The 23,528-nt window shown below is 40.7% G+C and overlaps 1 protein-coding gene across 3 annotated transcripts in view; it reads right to left on the bottom strand.

Moving 5' to 3' along the window:
* The window catches only part of LOC110955905 (forkhead box protein J3-like), an 89,008-nt gene that overhangs the window by 29,414 nt on the left and 36,066 nt on the right, over positions 1-23,528 (bottom strand). For all 3 annotated transcript variants that reach the window (XM_022201076.2, XM_022201073.2, XM_022201074.2), the window contains exons 4-5: positions 15,598-15,672; positions 12,422-12,505 (exon numbers count right to left, since the gene is read on the bottom strand). In XM_022201076.2, coding sequence (XP_022056768.1) covers positions 12,422-12,505; positions 15,598-15,672 — 159 coding nt within the window. The remainder of the gene's footprint in view (positions 1-12,421; positions 12,506-15,597; positions 15,673-23,528) is intronic.

Below are 23,528 nucleotides of genomic sequence, written 5' to 3'. Positions count from 1 at the left end.
CTACTGAAGACAAAAAAAGCCCCACAGTAGCAAATGCATCACTTTTTATCTGATATACGCCTGTAGAAACCTTTTATGAACTGAATTCATGCTATATTCAACACATTTCATGAATCCTTCGGCTGTGAATGTAAAACTAAGGGCAACAATAAGCAAAATTATTCAAAAACTGATCCTGTGTGGTATTTAATTAGTAATAGGGCTGCACAATACTGGAATATTTAGTTTTCTATGTGTATTTAAGTATGAAAAAAACACTAGAATTTTCACCATATGACTTGAAAAGCTCTATTAGGAAAGAATGAATCATTCCAGTCCGATTGGGGTGATTTTGTAGGGGAGTGCATCCGCATAGAAAATAGAACTTTTTTTTTTTTTAAATCAGTTTGGAACCTTTTCCAGATGGTGCAACACTGTCAAACGCATCCAAAGTAGTTTTTTTGCTTTTCATTGCATTCAGATCTGGCTTCTCATTTAGAGCTTTGTGTCGCTGATTTAAAATGTCAAAAAAAAAAAAAAAAGAATTGTGTTGCTTCATGTAGGGGCTGACGCTGTCTAAGGCCTGAAATATTTCCATACAACTGAGGTTGCATTTCGTTTTTCAGCTACATTTTCCTTTTATTAGCATTTCTATCCTGTCCCTTATTCATTTTGCAGTTCTTGCACATCAAAAACTCTTGTGTTATCCATCCATCCATCCTCTATACACTGCTTTATCCTCACTAGGGTCATGGGGGGTGCTGGAGTCTATCCCAGCTGACTCTGGTGAAGGCAGGGGACACCCTGGACAGGTCACCAGTCTGTCACAGGGCTACATATACAGACACACAATCACACTCACGGACAATTTAGAGTAACCAATTAACCTCAGCATGTTTTTGGACTGTGGGAGGAAGCCGGAGTACCTGGAGAAAACCCACGCATGCACAGGGAGAACATGCAAACTCCATGCAGAAAGATCCCAGGCCCTGGCCGGGATTTGAACCGGGGATCTTCTTGCTGCAAGGCGAACATGCTAACCACTAGCCCACTGTGCAGCCTCTTGTGTTATTAATAAAGTTAAAATAAAATTGCTCCCGGAACCTTTCAATTAGAGTATTGTATGCTCTTTCCCATCAGACACACTTCTTTTGTAGATTAGTCATAGTAAATATTGATTTGACATTGCAGGAAGTTCATCCACACATAGCAATGCCAGTTCCCATATGACATAAAGGGCAGTCCTAATAAATGAGTTAGGAAATGTATCGTAAACTTTGCTTTTGTTGGTTATTTTCTCAGCGCAAAGGTGTAAATTTGCAATATATTGAATTTGAAACAGGGGCTGCACAGTGCCGTAATGGTTAGCACTTTCGCTTTACAGCAAGAAGATCCCCGGTTCAAGTCCTAAGCCTGGAATCATTCTGCATGAAGTTTGCATGTTCTCCCTGTTTCTCCGGGCACTCTGGCTTCCTCCCACAGTCCAAAAATATGCTGAGGTTAATTGGTTACTCTAAATTGCCCGTAGGTGTGAATGTGAGTGTGATTGTGTGTCTGTATATGTAGCCCTGTGACAGACTGGTGACCTGTCCAGGGTGTCCCCTGTCTTCGCCCGAGTCAGCTGGGATAGACTCCAGCACCCCCCATGACCCTAGTGAGGATAAAGCGGTGTATAGAGGATGGATGGATGGATAACACAAGAGTTTTTGACGTGCAGGATCTGCAAAATGAATGAGGGACAGGATAGAAATGCTAAAAAGGAAAATGTAGCTGGAAAACGAAATGCTGTTTAGAGAATGGATGCATGGATGAATTTGAAACAATATTAAACTGATAAAAGCAGGAGCTGGAACCAGCAAATGCAAAACTTTTTCATCAACGTATCACTGATGAACCTTAAGTGGCTCTATAATGCTAGTGAGAATAATTTAAAAATGTAATTGCTATAAAATCTAGTGCTGAAAAACTATAATCAAAGCGTTTCATATTGACAGATTCTAAGAAGTATGAGTCAAGATGGATAATGTCATGAAAAGCATTATTGAAATTATAAAAAATGTGACTGAGTGACACTATGTAATATTTAATGGACCATTCACAACATAAAAAGCAGCATTTTTTCTTTGCTTATTTGTACAGACCAAATGTGTAAATCTGTAATATACTGAATTTCCAACCATTTGAAACTGAGAAAAGCGTCAAATCTTCATATCTGGGGAGCTGGAACCAGCAAATGTTTGACATTTTGGTTGACAAATTACTAAAAAATAAAAATCAAGTAGCTACATAATTCCAGTGAGAATAATGTAAAAATCTAATTTCAAGTGAAAAACTATAATCATGGTGTCTCATATTGACAAACTCTTGATAATATGAGTCAAGATGGATAATGTTATTAACAGCATTAATGAAATTATAAAAAAAACTGATGGACTGATAATATTTAATGGATCATTCACAACATGGCAAGCAGAAAACTTTGCTTTATTTGGTTATTTTCACAGAGCAAATGTGTAAATCTGTAATATAATTGTAGTTTGATCTATTTGAGTTAATTTTCCTGATTTCACATTGCAGGAAATGCATTCACACATAGCTTAAATGATATAAACTGCTAATAAATGAGTTAGGAAATGTATAGTGTAGCATTTTACGTAGTATTTTCTGTATAGGTGCACAAATATTTTCCCAACAGTAGCCGAGAGTCTCGTCTCTTAATACAGAACTTTTTCAAATATGCTCTGCACTGATTGGAAATATCCAGAGGAGACTGGAAATGAGGAGGGAAACGAAATGTGACAAAGGTTATGAGAAATTTCTGCACGCTGCAAGTTCATGATTCTTCAGTGAGCCTCCTGAATCACCAGCGCGCCCCCAGGCTCAAACTATGTGAACTAGTCGAGGCGCGCTTCATTTAAATTGCCGGACACTTAAACAGCCGGGAAAGTGGACACATCACTTGCACTTGATAAGATAAATCAAGCCGTCCTCATGCATTATTCACGTCTCTAAAATGTATTCGGCAGCAGTTCATTTTCCGCTGTCCTCACAAAGAGCTAAAGGAGGGTTAACTGAGTGTGAGAATATGAGGAACCGTTCAAAGATCGATGAAGGGCTAAATTGACGGCCGCCAAATGGAAAATAAAATAATAAAAAAATAGAAAATCGAGGAAGATATTTTCTCTCCTTGCCTGACTCCTTTCAGGGTTCAAGACGGCTTGCCTGCCTCTCCCAAACTGCTTACAGTAAGAGGATTGGTTGGTAACAATGCAATCTTTAATTTATGATAAACTCCAAGCAAAACGGGTTGTCGGTTCCCTGGCGGAGGCACTTAAAAAGAAGACAACGGCGAGGTGAAGAGAGGAGTGAGGAAGGCTTGTGAGAGAAAGGGGGAGAACAGGCGGTGAGATAATTGAGTGGTGACAGACGGGCAGACAGACAGACAGGCCGATGGAAGGAAGGAAGGAAGGGCATGCAGGAAATGAAAGAAAGTGATTATGCTAAGGGCACCGGAGACGCAGGTACTAAACTAAATGTAGACTGCCTGTCTACACACTTATACAATGCGTTTATGCGGCTGACGTTTAGCCTCGCTGCCAACTTTAAATCTCTGACTGCAACAAAACCCCAATGAAAACAGTATGACATATTTAGCCCACCTCCCCCCCCCCCCCCCCACCTTTCATTTAAAAAAAGAAAAAAAATTAAACAGACGGCGATAGCGCCATAAATCTTAGCACTTAAAACCTCCCTGTTTCTTCTTAGCCCATGTGACAGCCCACAGTGTGTCTGCCAGCGGTGCAAGTGAGGCGTAAGAAAAGGGGTCGAAGGGCCCATCCATGTAAGACGAGATGACAAGGCTCTGAATTAATTAATGTTTGTAATAAAAAAAATCGTTGGTGAAGAAAATATGTCTAACGGCAGCCCCGGGGCCTTCTGTGGTAATTAACTGGAACACAAGCCTCGAATACTCGCCCTCCTCCCTCTTCTCGCTCTCAGTCCTTCTTATTTCTTTCTCCCTCCATGGAGCTCGACTTTTTCCCTCTTCGTACCTTGATGTCTTTTTCTCTCTTTTTCTTTTCACACATATTTCTATTCTACCCCCCCTCCCAACCCTTTCCTGTCTGCTTTTCTACCTCAATCCTTCCTCCAATGAGCAACAGTGATTGTGCACTTTGCCGCTCCACGCCTGCACGAGTTCCCCGGAGAGGAGAAGACTAAAGCAGCGATATGGGCAGCGGAGGAGAGACGGAGGAAAGCGTGTCTGACAAACAGAAAGATAATGATCGAGATGCACAAACGGTGACGGAGACGCTGGATGAGAAAAAGGGAAGAGGGATGACCATGATGAAAGACCTTGCATGGTTTCTTTAATGCAATGTCGTAGTCTGGGGGGGGGGGACTGAGAATAAAATCTCAATGGGTCAGCTGCTGAATACGACCATCCAGGAGGAGGGAAATTGCATATCGGAGTGAATCTCCCTTGCTAAATAGGCTTTGCTGAAGATGTTTCCGATCTTCTCTTGGTCCACCACACCGGCTGATTTCACTAATTGGTGGCTGAAGCTTGACTGAAGGAAGCAACAGAATGCTGACGGATACCCACTGTCAACACTTAACATCACTGAATTTCTAATATTGTAGATTTACTTTTTGTTCTGGTGTTTTTTGCAGAAACATGATTCAAAGTCTTAACGTTGCATCCCATACAGACACCTACTACTTGTCAAGCAGGGAGGACAGGTCATTGAAGCTCCGCTGAGGTTATAATCAGAAAGAAATTCTGTTCAGAGTGTTGAATACAGAGTCTGACAGTACGGTTTTCATTTTGCCAACAGTAGCAATGAATGTGCTAATCAACCCCAAATCCAGTCACCTTGTCTTTTCTAGCACATTTAAAGCAGAAGCTGACCCAAAGTGTTTTCTGTTTAAGACAAAGGACTAACAATGACAATTTACAACAATCAGTCACAACATAAAAATCACTGAAAGGTGAAGTGAATAACGCTGATTGTACAATGACGCCTGTCAAGGGGTGGAATATATTAGGCAGCCAGTGAGCAGTGACAGTTCTTCAAGTTGATGTGTTAGAAGCGGGAAATAAAGGGCAACTGTAAGGATCTGAGTGAGTTTAACCCTTTGATGCTCAACATGAGTCAGAAGTGAAACGTATTCAAATGAAAATGGGTATCTCTTGACCCATGTTGGGCATCAAAGGGTTAATAGGGTTAAAATTGTGACGGCTGGGCAACTGGGTCAAAGGTTCTCCAAGACAGGAGGTCCTGCATGGTGTTCCTGGTATAAGGTGGTCAAAGGTGAGCGAAGGTGCGACAACCGGCAAACCGACAATGAGGCCACAGGTGCCCAATGCTTATATATACCCATGAAGAGTAAAGTTTGGCCACAGAGTTCTGATCCCACAGCAGAGACACTTAAAAACAAACTGCTGAAATACATAACCCTTCAATGCACAACTTGGGTCAAGAGATATCCATTTTCCATTGAATATGGGTCACTTTTGACCCATGTTGTGCATTAAAGGGTTAATGCTGGCTATGATACAAAGGTGTCAGAACACACTGAGCAGTACCAGAAAAACTACCTATGGAAGGGGCTTAATCGACAGACTTTAACTGATTGATGAACCCAGCAATGTTCATGTTCTGTGTGAAAGAGGCGAAAGTGATCCCTGTACATTGCTAAAAGCACCTACAGTGGGCACATAAGAATCAGAATTTGATCATGAGGCAATGGAAGAAGACAGTCTGATCTAATGAACCACTTTTTGGGACACTCTGGGCAACTCTGCCGGGAAACTTGGCGTCCTGGTATCCACGTGGATGTTACTTTGACATGTATGACCTAAAGATTGCTGTGGACATGTACCACTTCATGGCAAAAGTATTCCCTGACGTCAGCGGCATGTTTTAGTACGATTACGTGCCCTGCAACTCTGCAAACATTGTTCAAGAATAGTTGGAGGACCAGGAGAAAGAATGACTTGGTCTCCAAGTTCCCCTACATCTAAATTTAACTGAGCATCTGTGGGATGTTTTGGACGGATGCAATAAGATCTCACCTTGCAACATACAAGACTGAAGCCCGCTGCCAATGTCTTGGTGGCTGACAGTACAGGATACCTTTAGGCTATTTTGGCTGCTCTGTAGATGGAACTAGGTTGACCTACACAATGTCACGCATGGTAGGCGGTTTTAATGTTGAGGCTGATTAAAAAGGTAAAAACAGGAGTAGAAGAACTCACACAACCATATAAACATAGAGCCAAGGTAAAACATATTGGTAAGAGTGAAATTAAAAAAAAAACACACCCCAAAAATGTAGATTAAAAAGAAGGCTAGAAATCTAAAGAAGAAACTGAGTAAAACCAGCAACCAATCATTGCAAAATAACAGACTGTTGAAAAGAAACTACGGGTGAACTTCAGTAGAACAGATTGACTTAAAAGCAATGAAGAAAAGATGAGTCTTTAATTTAGATTAAAAATTGCCAACGGTGGCACAGGAATTACTGTTTAACATCAGACTGTTCAGAGAAAGCGCAGAAACCAAAAAGGCCTGTTTGGTTATGAGGAGTGAGTGGGGGATTGAGAAGAATAATTGCAGTGATGACCTAAATGGCCTAAGGGCAGAAAATAGATTCCACATATTGCTCATGTATTGTGGAACTGAAGCATTAAGGGCTTGAAAAGCAAATAGTAAAAGCATAAAACCAGCTCTGTATTTTGATTGGTAACTGCATCAAATGAATCAGCACTGGAGTGTCTGACAGCTGGATTTTAAACAAAATATAGACAGGCAGGGTTGGACCGGGTCAACCCCATATACAGGGAGGTACAGTAGTCCAGCTGGGAGGCAATAAAAACAGAGAAAAGTGTTTCCAGGTCCGAGTAAGATGAGATGGCTTCAGCATGAAAGCTTCACAATGCTGATGACTAGTTTATTTATTAGAATATCATAAGGGTCCAGGAAGACACAGAGATGTTAAATGACTGTGCACATTTTTATACAACTGCTAGGGCAGAACTGGGTTGGACCATTTTCATTTAGTTGACAGAAATTCCTCCTCATCCAGCATTTGATGTCATTAGGACAGCTTATTTCTGGCAGCTTGGGTTTGAACCTTGGACCTTCTGATCAGTAGCCCACAACCCCCTAACAACTGAGCCGCCACTATGTAGATATTACGTTTTTCAAAGATGGAACCAGGGGGCAACATGTATACAGAGAATAAAAAAGGCCCTAAGATAGAACCATGGGGGACGCCACATTTAATGACAGCATGTTAAGAATAAAATGATTCTGTCCTCAAGGTAGGAGATGAAACCTTTACCACCGAACTCAGTAGACCAACTTCTCACTCCAGATGTTTTCAAAGAACGTCATGGTTGCCATGATGCTAAGGAAACAGAGAACTAAATGCACAATACACAATAACCGGAGATACTTCAATAAGTTCTCTGCCTCACCAGAAAACAAAAATTGTTCTTGAGTTATGTTTCAACATAGTCTTCTCTAACCTAAATGCACTTGGTCTACTGATGTTCAAGATTTGCCATCCCAAAAAAATGGCATCTCGAGCCTTCAGGTACTCCTCGGCAGCATGGACTACTTCATCATCAGTCTGAAAATGGCGACTAAAGTGGGATTTCAGTTTGGGAAACAGACAGAAGTCAGACGGTGAGGATCGGTTAGTAAGGTTCATGAGGAAACGGTTCAAAGCCACATTTTGGTGTTTCCACCATCGGTGCTGAGTGGATGGGTACACTGTAACAGCAGCCAGCTTTCCTCTCCATTTTTCTTTGATTGCTTCAAACATTGTTGGGTGGTGATATAAGTCTTTATGGTATACAGGTTCCAGGTGAGGCAGAGAACTTTCTGAAGTACTCTCGTAAAGCCAGTTCTTGTTTTCAACATCAGAAGGGGAGAATACATTTCGCTATCCTTTCAAGTCCGCAAGGAGCTGTGTGTAGACCTTTGCAGGTGTTTGTGAATATGCACGTGCCTGGAAAACAAAAATGAATACTTGTGTTGAGGAGAAGCTGTGCAAGGACATTTCACGTCATCCACACCAATCAAAAGAGTTGTAAATAAAGCAGCTGCTGTTGGACTTATGAGACTTAATTTTGGAATGATTTCCTCCAATGGCACCCAAACAAAGTGGGAAGTTCCAGATTCTCCAAAAAACTCTTTACTATTTCTAACTCCAGCTGCAAGTTATTCCACAGGCACACCCCAGGAATAATCACTTACAGGCTGCTATAGAACAATCTGTAGCTAGCTGCTACACTAAAAAGTGCAAACTCACAACCAATCTCAGAAATTTTCATGACAGTGTTTGATGTGATGAAAAGCCTATTTGTAGTGTGAACAAAACCATGTGTGTGTCTGCCGTCTGCGTTCAAATTCCACATCGGTCAGCACGCGCAGATCCAAAGAACCTTGAAGTGGCCTTAAAGTGAGCGTCAAAACAACAGCGATGACAGCAGACGGAGGTGACACCAGACTTGTAATACATCACGGCGCTCACTCTGCTCCCCTTTTGTATTCAGATCCTCGGGTTAATGACTGAACACCGGTCGCGTTCTGCCAAGTCGATGCAGGGTTACATATATTTATAGCCTCCGCTGCTGTCAATCAATTTCTCAGAACCAATTTTCCTTCCTACCTCTGTGTTCTCACATCTATCCTGCAGCTCGTTCCTGCTGTTTCTGTGGCATCTGGAAAAACTGCAACTCTAGGAGCCTGCGGTTAAAATGGATGAATGTATGTTTGCAGCGTTGTTTAATTATCTATCGCCTACAAAAGAAAAAAAAGCCCACATTTTGATGATTATATGTTTCTATAAGACACAGGCGTCGTTCCCAGCAATCTCCTGTTGGAGGGAATCCAGTAATGAATGAGTCAATATTAATCGAACAGCACACAGCGAGGATAACCCCAACAGTTCGACCCAGCCAGGGAAAACTGAGTGTAATCTTTGCTGCTTTTGTGGATTTAAAAATGTAACAATTACACAAGAAAAAACTTCAAGTTTTTGGGGTATGGCAGAGATTTAGCGCAGCTGCTCTGCTAACGCGGCGCTCACGCTGTGCCTCCCGTGTGGACGAGGTGTTACACCGTGTCTACTCAGCAGCTTCGGCGCTCCATCTGTGTCTATACACGAGGCGTTCAGGCACACCATCACTGTAGTTTGAGTGCAAAACAAAAGGAAACAGAGTTGAAGTGTATCGAAGTCGGGCTGTGAACAGTGCTGAAAAATGTGGCTGAGATCCTTTCTGTCACTAGACTGTATAGAGACCTTTAAAACATGCAAAAAAGAGGAAATCAACAGTAGGGGAGGGTTATAATTCTAGAAAATGCTGAAATTTTTCACCTTTATATTTAGAGTTGGCTTCTCTTGGCAGCTGGTATATATGTGAAAATCGCAGATATGTGCATTTAAATAACATGCTGGGAGTTTATCATTTAAATCATGTCCGCCATTATGTGACCAAACTGAAAGTAAACTGAACTCAATTACTAATTTGACTGGGGAATGTCTAAGATTTTAAGGAAAATTTGCAACTTGATAGAATATAAACAATAATAAATTACCATGAGACCACACACAAAACCCATATTGTCCATGTGCTATATTGCTCGCATTATTCTAAGTCACAAGTGTCTGTATTTAACCATCCATCTATCGTATGCACCGCTTAATCCTCATCAGGGTCGCGGGGGTTTGGAGTCTATCCCAGCTGACTGAGGGTGAAGGCAGGAGACACCTGGACAGGTAACAGTCTATCACAGAGCTACATATAGAGACAAACAATCACATTCACACCTACGGACAATTTAGAATCACCAATTAACCTCAGCATGTTTTTGGACTGTGGGAGGAAGTCGGAGTAAACCCACTTACGCACAGGGAGAAAATGCAAACTCCATGCAGAAAGATCCCAGGAAGGCCGGGACGTGAATCTGGGATCTTCCAGCTTCAAGGCGACAGTGACACCAACCGAGCTACTGTGTTTAACCAGCATTGTCTAAACATTTTGTCGATACCACACATAAGGTACTATGTTTTTGTATCCAGGCAGATCACTACGATTTCAAGCAAGATAATTTTCTACGGAGCAGTCATCACGTACATAAATAATGACAGTTGTTTTTCATTTTAAAAAATGTGCCTTAAACGAATAAAATTAGTTTTTATTGCTGAATATGCATGTACTTTTTCTTCTGTTTTAGCATCAATTCTCTCCTCTTTTCAAAGAAGTTCTCCAGAGGCATTGGTCCTTCATTTAACAGCTGGAGATGAAAACTCAGTCAAGTGCGGGAAACAAGCACGGATGGAAGTGACGGAAAGATGATCTAGTCATTTTTCAAAATAAAACACCATGCAGACTCCGCCTGAAGCAAAATAAAAAAATAGGGCTGAACCCGAATATCTGAATATTCGGTCGTTGTGATGGTATCCGAATATTAATTTTGAGATCTGAATTCTGATAGTGGAAACAAAACTGTGACCGCTATCCTAAACTGGCATTAGCAGCTAAATACTGCCTGTGCACTCGAGCCACTTCCACCCCATCATTTCTTGAATCCCCCCGCAGACTAGACCGATATTCGGATATTCATCATTAATTGGGCCCAAATATCCGGAGCCTACAAATTGCTAATTGGACCAGCCCTAATAAAAACAAGAAAAGCACTCAGAAAGCACAGTTCTCCACCAAGACTGTTCATTCCCTGACCTTGCGCTGAGCACAGGCGTGTGTTCTGCATGTGTACGTTTTGTACGGATACTTAATCACATGACCTAAATATGTTGCGAACGGCGGGAATTGATGGGACTCAGAAACACGCCCACAACTGAATCAACTGTTCCTTGTATCATTTCCAATAAGTCCACAGTGGTGGATTTGTAGTAGGATCACGATCATGTGATGGTCCGCAGGCAGCTGAGGTAGCGTTCCCTTGTTGTCATGGTTACAGTGATGCCATGCCGCTATCTCAATGGGAAATCCTTAACAAATCCGTGAATCCAGACTATAAGCTGCATCACTGCCAAAATCTAATCACTTGGTCCTTGTGTCATTTCTGACCTTCACTGAAAATTTCATCCAAATCCGTAAGTTTGTTTTTGAGTAACGGGGTTTTAACACCGTTTATATCATTTAAGCTATATAACACCGGTTTTGGCGCGGGCTCTCGCGCGATTTCGGAACAAGATTTGCGTTCTAGCGTCCTGAGATTTGGATACAGACCACAACAAAGAGCGATCGCCAGGTAATGTGGAGGTTTTTGTTCACTTCTCATCTCTAGTATGTTGTGGGACACTCGCTGAGACTATCCGTGCTGGTCAGTGTGGGGAAAAAGCACGTTAGGGCGGACTTTGACGCGGGGGGACCAGCTGCCCCTTACTTTTCGCTAGCTGAGCTGCTAGCTGAGCTGCTAAGCTGCCTGCCTGGCTAAATACTGGAGCTATGTCGAAAATTCATTTCTCCATCACTCACATGTATGAAAAGACATATGAAAACAGACCCCAGGTGGAAAAAAACCGAAGTTCCCCTTTAAGAGACGCTGCAATCATGAGAATGGAATAGAAACAACCTGAAAACACAATGCTGATGGCTTCCAGTGTCACTGGTGCAAATACAGAAAAAAATCACTTTAAACCATCAACGAAATGCTAACCTCCATGTTGTGTTATTTCAGGCACATTTTCTGCTCCAGAGTGTAACATCTCATCAACTTTTGCATTTCCATGAAACACTGTACGGGCATTTATGATCCCCAGATGTTGAACAGAGTCCATGTTTGTGAGTGAAAACTAGCTAATGGATTGTCACGACATTTGGTCCAGATATTCCTGCTTCCCTCAGGACTGATATTAATTACTTGGTGATCTTCTCACTTTTCATGTCACACCATCGTCTGGTTAAAGTCCTAATTTGTCCGATGGTTTGATAGATGAATAAATACCTGCCATCAGTCTCAGCTGTGATTTGTGTTTAGGGCTAATTAGCTGATGTGAGCAGAGCCTCTCAGAGCCGCTAGCTCGGCTGCAGACTCCCGTTTCTCCTTTGGTTTTAAAGGCACGTTATTGGCCTGCTGTTCTATCCAGGCATCATTAGAACATGGGAATAGCAGACAGATTGTTAGTCTGTTCACACATCTCTGTAGCATCTCAGGTGTACGGAGCAGCTTTTCCCAATCAATTGTTTTTCTGTTCATGCTTCCATTCGTAGACCAGAATCAACGTTTCCTCAGACGACGTCAACGAAATCACTGCTTGTGCTCACTGAGAAATACTTTAAGAATATGGAAACGCATCTTTAAGTCTGATCCATACAGATGTCAGAGGGATACTGAGCGCTGTACCGCCACAAGTGTCAAGAAGGAGGATTCTACAGAAAGGTACGGTTCTTACTCACCCGTTCTCCAGAGCGTGGTCGCTTCTTTGGCCTGCTGGGGACGGTGTCTTCTTTAGGGTTGGTGTCTATGGCCCAGTAGGAACCCTAAATGTGCCCCCAGAAACAGACAAGTCAGCCTCATGTTTGTGTGTTTTTCCAGCACTTCTCATTGCTCTGAGGGTTCAGGTGCACATTTCTAATTCTTTTTCATCCTCCCTTCAAATAAAAAGTACAGAATTTAGATTTTTATGAGTGGAAATACAAAAGTGTGCCTTAAGTATTAAGAATAAAGGCAGAATGCAATTAATGAACCATTAATTTGTGAGAAATGCTGTATTTTACTCTTGTGTAGATGGTAAACAAGCAGAGAAATCCATGTTTTAAATGCAAAATCCAGATTTGCAAGCTAACTTACAGATGAGAGCTCGAATTTATCTTTCAATATGTTGCTTGAGTCAATTTATTTCGCTAATTAACGCATCTTCAGACCATTCTATTGAAGCCCAGAAAGCCAACAACATTAGTTACCCATGCACAGTGACAGAAACAGTCATACAGCAGACAACATATGACAGATATAATGTCATCACAGAAAAATATATATTTCCAAGCAAGATTAGCAAACTTCAGAGCCCACAATGCAATAAACCAAGAATTTACGATAAATTTGGAAATTAGCAACCAACCAAACCCTAACTGTCAAAAATCTGTACATGCAAACATCTAGAAAATCAAATCCAGAAATCAAGAGCTGATAATCTGGTATCATTCATTTATAGACCAGAATTTGCTCAGTGGAGACATGTCGGCTTAAAAAAAAAAAATATCGAAAAATCAAAAGGATCTGGATCAAGCTTGTTTGTTTCCTTCAGTCCAATATCTGATTATTTTTTAAAACTCCTAAATATCCTGCAGCTGTAAACTCTGCTAATAAGCAAGGAAAGCAGTCAAAACTTTCACAGCTTTGGACACAAAAGATCTTCTGGCAGCCATCGCCAATCACTCAAGCTTCTTTTAAACTACGAAAAACATTAACCCAGGGATGACCTTCAAACAAACTTTTCTTCAGGATATTTTCTCTAAAACCATTTCTGACAAATCAGTAGTCAAAACCCACTACTGATCTTAGAATACTTGAGAAAAAATAAACCCTCTCTATTGTGTTCCTGGAGAAGCAGCGAACATCACGGCGCTGGCCTCTGATAGAAGAGAAGAAAATCTAAAAAAAATTAAGTAAAAGCTTCTTTCTGACCTTGAAAGACTTTTGATTTCCTGAGAACTACGGTTTCTTCCATTTAAAAAGAAAAAACCGTCATTCTACTTCACGATTTAATTCATTTACACATCAGTTTTAGATAATGTCGCACTCACAAGCGGAAGATGTGAAAACATGTATATCATTAACTGCAGCCTATATTTGTTAATATCTGCTTTCTCTTTGTCTAATTATATCCTAGCAGGGTTCAAATCCATCACATTTTCAGAGTACTTCCATCTGTTCTCATGAGAAAAGTAACTCTGCTTATTGCTGCTACCATAAGTCTGGTATTTTCTCACTTCTTCCGAGCGAAGCAGCTTCGGTCTCCTTAATGGGAGGAAATAAGTGCGACTAAACAGAAAAAGTGCGGTAGATGGATGCCTCCACTGCATCCCATAAAACCAGTGCATCTGTTGTTCTTCCAGTTCTGGATCAAATCAGTTTTCTCTCGGTTTAGTTTTCCTTGCTTTCCCCTGAAAATCCACTGAAATCCTTTTGATACACAACGTTAAAACACAGCAGCCTCCAAAATAAACACATACAATGAGAAAGGAGGAAATCAATTGCTTTTAGGTCCTTGATTTCCTCCCGGTCTGATTTTTCTCCCCCCCCCCCTCCTGCCCCCCATCTTTCATTTCTTTCCTCTCCCCTCCCATGGAGGTCCAAAGCTGCAGACTGAATTGAAGAGGTTCATCTAGGCCACACATACACACAGCTCATCTCTCAATATATATCTCCCCTATTCTTGCCTCTTCTCCTCCCCCTGTCTCTCAGTCCCACATCACTGAGCAGTACACAGCCAATTAAAGTTAGCACATGCATGATTTAGCTTCTCCCCTCTCTCTGTGGCTTCAAACGGAGCATGTCCATTCAACTTCTGCACACACAGATGACCTCCCCCCCACGCCGAGGTATCGACCACTTCGATCCACGCTGTGAATTAAGGTGCTGGTCAGGTCCAAGTCAGGCTAATCAGGGGGGAGCCGCTCTCTTTGTGTCTTTGCAGACTATAGGCCTCCACTCAAGCCCAAGGATTTTGTTTGAATTATTTAAACCTTCTTCCCCCCTAATTCATTTTTCAATGGCTCCAAAATCCCCGCAGCCTGGAGAAACTCCCTCCTTCTCCTCCTCCTCCTCCTCCTAGTGCTCCTTCACCGCCCCCCCCCATCCCACAAAACAAAATGAGAGAGTTTTGAGAGCTCAATGAAAAGTTTCTGGCTTGTAAAAAAAAAAAAAAAAAAAAAAAGTGGTGGATTGTCTCCCCCAATAATCCTGCGATGAGTCGAAATGCAGACATTTGAGCTTTTATTAAAAAATCATGTAGGAACAGGCTCCACTGATCAACTGTAATTATACACTTTCCTCCCCCCTCGTCGGAGCGGCTCCTTCCATTCGGCACAAACAAGGACTTGACAAATTGTTGTTATCAAACCGGCGCTAGCTGCAGCAAACTCTGCTTCCCGACCACAGAAGTAGCAGCAGCGAAACGCATCTAAAGCTTCCTGTGATTGTGTCCGCCGGAGAGAGGAGAAACGGCCCCTAATAAAGCAGAACAGATGCGTGAAAGGCCTTGCATCTGAAGGAGTGTACCTACATGTACTTATTATTCATTACTCCCTGTACCACATTATTACTTGGCAGAATCAATATCGCAGGAGCCACAGAAAACACAGAAAGCGGCATTAGGCATTCAGCACAGCTGCTTTATGGAGTTACAAATTGCTTTTAAGTGCAGACACTCTTTGTGTGTGTGTGTGTGTGTGTGACAAAGAAGCGTTGTGTTGCACTTATGCACACGCATGTGGCACGAGGGCGACGGAACACGTGAAGTCACCTCAGCCTCATTCACAAGTTCCGCGAGACAGAACTGCGTCCTCATTGTGTGTCGGCGGCGGCGGCGAGCTTTTCAGTCGTATTATATTGTTCGGGAAATACTTACTTTTCCAGGGTCGTCTTTGGAGCGAGGCACTTTGAGAAAACACTTGTTCAAGGACAGGTTGTGTCGTATAGAATTCTGCAGGGAGAGACAGACGGAGAGAGAGGAAGGGAAAGAAAAGAAGAAACAGGACACACAAAAAATAGAAAGTGAATTAGCAAGAAATCCACTTTTTCAACACTTAGAGTTACTTTACTGAATTATCTGCTCATTCTCGTCCTGCTCTATAGCGGTCATTACAATGGCAGCTACTTGCTTTTTCCGTTTTCTTAAAGGATCGGCTAGAAACCAATGCAAAAACAGTTTGTGACCCAGCACAAGGCAACTTCATCTTCACTCTGATAGCAGCTGGTGATGAACGGAGCTTTCAAAAATATGGAATCAAGAGCAGCATTCACACTGCCAGTAGGAAAACACTGTGTTTTTGGGGACAAATCTGCAATTAAGATGCATCGCTCCTGTGAGACTTGCTCGCTTACAAGTCTTTCGAACCTTTACCGTGTCAAATAAAGAAAAAGATCATTAACACAAAATCAACGTTTTCAAAAAGGCAACCTACATTTAGAGTCACTTTACTACGTTATCTGCACATTCTTGTCCATTCTATAGCGGTCATTGCAATGGCACTTCATTGCTTTTTTCACTTTTTTTAACCCTTTGATGCACAACATGGATCAAAAGTGACCAATATTCAATGGAATATGGGTATAGTAAAATGGTAGGCAAGAAACAATGCCAAACCAGTTTGTGACCCAGCACAATGCACCTTCATCTTCACTCTGATCTTTGTGATGTCCTCCTATGGAGACTTATGAAAGCAGAAATCAGCTGGTGATGAAGGGAGGCTGCAAAAATATGGAATCAGGAGTAGCATTAACACTGCTAGTAGGAAATTAGTGTGTTTATTGGGGACAAATCTGCATCTTCCCGACAATAAAGATGCATCGTTCCTGTGAGATTTGCTAGCTTAAAAGTCTTTCGAACCTTCACCACGTCAAATATGAAAAAAGTCACAGCAACATACGACTAAACGGCAAACCGTCGCGTCTCACGTGCAGACAGGTGTGTCGATTAAACCTGAACCTGTTCTGTTGCACAAACCCGAAACTGGAAAAAAAGAAAACCAGGAGGCTGAAACGCATTGGGCGTAGATGGAGGCCAAGCCAGAGGGACGCTGGAGACGAATCTGTGGCTGTGAGCTGGGTGATAATGTCAGCGGTGTGTGCTCTGGGGTACGCTGCATTTTTCTGAATATGTGAACAGCTAAAACTTAAAAAAAAAAACACATTTTTTAAAGCATATAGCAAAATTCAGTTTTAGCCTTAATGAGGGGGAAGCTGTTATTTCTACAATTTGTAACACCTCCTATTGTTTGTGTGAGAGAGGAGGGAGAGGAAAGAGGAAGAGAGACCCACAGCAGTGAGCGCTAACCTGACATGAACCTGCTCTCCCTTCAGGCTGCCGTTCTCCACTCATCTGCTGCTGCTAATTAATACCACTGGGGAGGAGGAGGAGGGGAGAAGACAGAGGGATGGGAGGAATTCTCTCTTTCTCCCGGAGTTCTTACTGCTCAGCACTGGCTTTGTTTCGCCGATGAAAAACAAAAAAAAAAAAACACCTCCTCTCTGTGTCTGTAGCACACCATAACAGCCCGGTCCACCTCTGCCTCGCCCGGCTCCTCCTGGAGAAATGCTCCAGCAGTTTTTCGGCTGCTCCACTTAGCGGGTCACTGGCTGTTTGTGGCCGTCCATCAAGGAAACGTGGCAGTCCGGGTGATGAAAAAGGCGACCGGCTCGCCACGCAACCATCTGTTCAGAAATAAAACTTTCCTGAGGTTTGGCGGCGGTGGATCATTAACACAGAGTCCCAGCCTGCCTTAACTTTACCAGCCCACTGTTTGTTTATCTGCACACTCTTTTTTTATTATTACTCAAGCACTTTCTGCACACCTGTACACTACCTGCAATGTCTGCACAACTCCGTGTATTTCAGGCTTTGCACACTATTGCACTTTTACCTCTCAGGCCTGTGCATGTGTGTCCTCTGCTGGGTAAAGTTACTGACATTAAAACTCTCTTTTCAGCCTAAATTTGCTCTTGTCATCAAGTTTGGTATAATTTTTACCCCACTGTGTCCCCTAACAGCACGAGGGCTTAAAACAGGGGTGTCCAACATGAGGCCCGTGGGCCAAAAGTGGTCCTCCAGAGGGTCCAATCCGGTCCTCACAGTGTAAAAATTCCAGAGAAGACATTAACTACAGATTGTAAATTAGTAAAACGAGAAATTTAAAATCATTTCTAGACCATGACAAGTTGTTTTGATCATAAAGTAAAATACTAGATTGCTCGTTTTTCTTTTGTAATTTTGGGTCTCATTTTTGGAATATTTTGTCTTGCTTTTGTGGGTTTTTTTTGTCTGATTTTGTCATTTGTTTTATGTTTTTGTCATTTTGTTTCTCGCTTTTGTCAGTTTTTTGTCGCATTTTTGTTATTTGTCCATTTTTTTGTCACTGTAGTTCTTTTTTGTTCCGATTCATGTCATTTGTCTCATTTTGTGTCTCATTTTTTTTTAAATATTTTGTTGTTTTGTTATTTTTTGTCTGACTTGTCATTTGTCTCATGTTTTTGTCGTTTTCTTTTTTGTCCCGTTTGTGTTTTTTCTCTTATCTTGTCATTTTGTGTTATTGCTTTATTTGTTGTTTTAAGCATTGTTTCGGTTGTTTTGTGTTTTTTTGTCTCGCGTGTTTCTCCATTTTTTGTCGTTTTGTTTCTCGGTTTTGTCATTTTTTTTGTCTCGTTTTAGTTGTTTGCTCATCTTTTTGTTGCTCTGTAACCTTTCTGATTTTTTTGTCTGTTTTGTGCCATCTGTCTCATTTTTTTGTCATTTTGTGTCTCATTTTTCTAATATTTCGTCCTGTTTTTCTTGTTTATGTGTTTTTTTGTCTGATTTTTGTATTTTGATCATAAAGTAAAATACTATATCATCAGTTCCAGATAACTGTAACTAAATGTTGTGTTAGTTTGTAGAAACACAGTGAGGTGTGAGTTTGTAAACTAAAGTATCATTTCTCAGATAGTTTGGAGGATGGGAGCTTGTTTCCTCATGATCGTGTCTCTTTTGTTCCACAACAACACGTCCAAACCTTCACTGACTTCACGGAGTTGTACGGTTCACTGACAGCAAGTTTAGATGTTTGACGAAAGTTTTATGATGCGTCGGGCCTCCACACGCCGCATTGAATTTGCATGAAGTAGAAATCTACTTAATGCAGATGCACCGGATCGCAGCTCGAACAGCAACCGAACCAACATGCAGCGCGGTGCATTTCACATTTGCTGGATCTAGTTTAAACGTTCCTTTAGCATGAAAAGCATGTTAACCTTCTAAACGCTCGGTGTTTTCGGGCGTTTTTGGCTCATTTTCACTGACTGTTAGGTACTTTTTTTAACGATGTAATCAAGTTCTGCGTCTCTATGGAAACAGCACAACCATGAAAAAAGAAAAAGTTGAAATTCTTTGATTATTTATTTTTTTATAAATTGAAAAACCTCAGTTTGTAAAATGTATATGAAGAGTTCGTTTGCAAAAACAGGTAACTCCGTTTTCAGAAAACTCATATTTTTATTCTACAGTTTCATTTAACAGACGCTTTTGTCCAAAGCGACGTACAACATAAGCAAGAATTCAGACAGAAGGAAAAACCTGTAATCGTTTCCTATTGTTTACTTGAGATAATAATAATAACACTAATAATTTATTTTTTCTCTATTTTGTCATGTATTTTCTACGGAGTCAAATCCACTCAACTTCAGTTTGATTTATATTATCTCAAGGAAACAGTAAAAAAAAAAGTTTTCTGAAAATTTATCAAAACGGAGTTATCTGTTTTTGCAAATGAACTCTTCATATATATATTACAAATAGAATCTAGTTAGAATGATTAGAACAGTTTATTTTTGGTTATAATTTGTAAATGAGACAAGTACAATTAAGACAGTTTGATGAAATATCCTGATTTTAAGCTTCGCCAGTCATAGATGACTCGTTCGAGTAACTGTTGGAAAGTTGAAAACCAAAATTGCTTTTTGTTTTCATCGTTTCTTGCTTTAGACAAATGGTTTCATTTTGGTGACTTCTTAAAACATAACAGGATTTGGGGTCCAGAGGGTTAACATGCTGACAATATCCAAGTAGCACGAAGCAAACTACGGCTACAAGACCACAAATCTGATCTTGATGTGAGACAAAACATCATCTGAGATTGCAGAAATCCCTGGTGGCTTGGAGAGAACGACCGCCTCTACTTCATGTTTATTTCTCAAAATGTTTCTTCATCTTCCCTAAAATACTGTCGATCAAAAACGGATAATTTCAGACATATTTAACTTCACATTTCCTATACAAGCTCAGGTGTTGGTTCGGTTACAGCTGCATTTCCTGTACTTTTAATTTACAGTACGCTGATCTTAGCGTGCACATTATGACCGCTTCATTTCTAACGTTTAGGAGTCCTTGCAGAATTAAATTATACGTTATGCAGACACACTCTCCGTCTCTCTTAGCCACCCACACGTATCTAAAAAAGGTCAATGACACATAAAACTGATTCTTTCTCTTGTCACCAGCAGGAAGTCTAAAATAAAGAAAGAAGCAAAGAAAAGAATCAAGACTTTTTTTTTTTTTTCCACACAGTTAGCTGCAAGGACGTACGAATGCTGCGTGCGTATGGGGGTGTCTCTCTTTGTATGACTGCGTACAGAAGGAGAGTGTCCTTCCATCCGGAAAGCATCTGAGGCGGCTCGTGTGCACGAAGCCTCGCATACCGACGTCTTCTTCCCTAAATGTTACGGAGGCAGTAATCCCTCAGTGAAAGTGAACAGCCATCATCAATAAATGTACTGATTAGCAGCGCTGTGAAGTAAGATAATGACATTCACTGCTGCGTCCTCCTTCCGCCCACTCCCTCGTCCGGCCTGATTAACGAGCGTTTTGGGCCGGGGCCACGCCACGCCCGCCCGATAGGTGACGGATCGCACGGTCACGGCCGTCATGTGCGACCGAGTCTTTGTGTGAAATGTGGGAAGGAGACTGATTGAATCCCAGAGCGTGCAAAAAAAAAAAAAAAAACGACATAAGATGAGGTGACAGCAGCAAAGAGTGCAAACGTTTAAGGAATGAAGCCTGAAAACTAAAAGAAAATGCACATAAGTACTACTTCTAAAAAAAAAAATCAGTGGTGTTGCATCCATTTTTGATGTAATATAAACACAAACTGCAGCAGAGTTGGTGTTTGTTCTCTGCATAAGCAAACATACTCAAGGCAAAATGATCAATGTGTGCGCGTTTCTGTTTTCACACATGTACAATCATAATTTCATTAACAAAGACACAAAAGCAGCTTCTTCCCCACTGCCATCATCCTAATAAACAGCTGAGCCATTCCCCCACACCTGTACAGCACACACTATTCCATAGATTTACTGGATATGTTCAGCACTTTCTGCTCCATGAACAGCATCCTCTGCTTTTTGCACTGCATCGAGCAAATATCATGTTGCACTGCTGTGTTTATTTATTCCTTTCCAGCTTGTAAATATCTGTATATTGTATTATATTTATTTCTATATATTTTCCTCCCTGTTCTTCTTTCTATAGTTTCTTTAGCACATTTAAATCCATTCTTAAGACGCACCTGTTCTCAGCTGCTTTTGATTAAAGTATTTTAAATGATTTTAAACCTTATTTTATGACAGTTACTTTTAACAGTTATTTTAACTCTTATTTTATGACAGTTATTTTAAACAGCCCTTGTTTTCTGACTCTTGTTTTTGATCTTTTTACTGTTCTGTTTTTCTTTTAGTAATTGCCCTTGTTTTCTGATTTCTGTTTTTGATCTCTTTACTGTTCTGACTTTTTTTTAATGATTTCATAAATTTTTTCTTTTGTTTTTCTTTTAATAATCATCATCCTCTGTTCTTAATGTCTTTGTAAAGCACTTTGAATCGCCTCGTTGTTGAAATGTGCTATATAAATAAATTTGCCTTGCCTTTATTTTTGTATTCTCTTTCCATATTCCTAGGGTGACACCAACAGCTGAGACCAAATTCTTTGTGTTTTGTACGTACTCGGCTATGAACCCTCCTGTGGGTCAAAATTGACCCGTTTTAAAGTTTGAAAATATGGAAAAAATATACATATTTTCACAGTGAAACTTCTGATGTCCACATTTCAACATTTTTGGGAAATCTTTAAACATTTTTTGTGGAAAAAAAAATGTTAAAAATGTTTAAGAACATTCACAAAAAAAAAAAAAAAAATCAACCAAAATCCAGCGAAATTTGCTGGATTTTGTTAGATTTTTTTGTGAATGTTCTTAAAGTACTAGAAGTTTTACCGATATATATGAAATCACTTTAGAGATTTTTACAATTTTTTTTGGAAGATTTTTACTCGTTTTTTTGAAAATATTTACAAGAATGTTCTTGCCAAATTTAGGGGATTTTTTAAAATAAAACATTTAAGGAATTATTGGAATTTTCTTCCTGAAGGTTTTGCAAATTTTCAGAAATTTGGGGAATTTTTTTTTTCTTTTTGCTGAATTTTTGCATTTTTTTTCAGACAAGGAAACAATATATTTTGATGCCCGTAAACGAAGACAACAGGAGGGCTAAAGCAGATTCTGATTCTAATAATTACATTCTGTCACTTAAATTAAACAAACGCTTATTTATTCTCTAAATATGTGGCCTCAGAAGGTTACTTTAAATCACTACAGAAGGATAAAAAGCACAGGTACTTTGTGTAATTTATTATGCTCGACTAAAAGCGTGCACATGCACTGTATACATCATTCTGACTGCAGACGCACCTGCAGGTTCAGCTCCCACAGCTCCTCCTGGCTTCATGAGCGATTTTTAGAGACTGGAGATTAAGAGTTCCATCGCTGCAAAATAAGGTCAAACAGCAGTTTTTACGTACTTATTATTAGCTACGCCAGGCTGTGTACATTATGTGCTGCTGCTGTTTAACTGCAGCGTCCTGGACTTGACGAGGTTGGTTATATAAGGCAGGGCTCGATAAGCATGGATGAATTTTTGACAAAATGCAATGTGATATAATGTGATGTGTGACAAAAAGTCAGGTTTTGGAAACATGCTTTCGGGTGGGGAAGGAAGACGGAGGAAGAGATTGTGCTCGTATGTGTGGAGGAAATAACGAAAGTGATCGAAGAAGTGGAGGAAAACATGACGCGCACGAGGACACGAGCAGCACGGGAAGATGCAGGTTGAAGCAGCCAGGAGGATTTTCTGGCCGAAGGCAGGAAGGTTGCTTCGTGTGTGTGTGTGTGTGTGTGCGCGCGCAGATAAACCAAGGAAACAGGTCACATGGAGAAGAGTGAAGTTACATAAGAGGGTAGGTTTGGAAGATTTGGGTCATGGCAGCTGAGTTAAATAGAAAGTGGCATCATGAGATGGCATTTCCTCTAAAGTGAACCCAACAGTCTTGAAAAGCAAATGTTTCACAAGCATCGTAACAGAAACCGTTCTGATTAAAGTGAAACGCTCGATTGGTGAACATAAAGTACAAATCAGCTGATGCAGAACTGCAACCTTGGAAGAATAAAGGATTTATCCGTTTGATATTAATCTAAATATGCAAAGCAAACTGAAAAATACAATATTTGGCTCAAAACTGTGGTGGAATACAAGCATAAAATAGCAAAAAAAAAATGAAAATACCCAAGTACAAATAACACAAAATCATACTTAAGTCCAATAAGTGAGTAAATACATTTAGTTACTTCACACTACTGTTACTTTACTACTCATAAATCCGTCAAAGATACGACCAGAAGCTTGTCAACGGCTACCAAAAGCACATAATTGAGGTGGAAATGACTAAAAGGCATTTAGGCAAATGTTAGCATTTCTGTG

Source organism: Acanthochromis polyacanthus, chromosome 6 (genome assembly GCF_021347895.1).
Source record: "Acanthochromis polyacanthus isolate Apoly-LR-REF ecotype Palm Island chromosome 6, KAUST_Apoly_ChrSc, whole genome shotgun sequence".
NCBI classification, from domain to species: Eukaryota; Metazoa; Chordata; class Actinopteri; family Pomacentridae; genus Acanthochromis; species Acanthochromis polyacanthus.
This window is presented reverse-complemented; position numbering and strand designations above follow the sequence as displayed.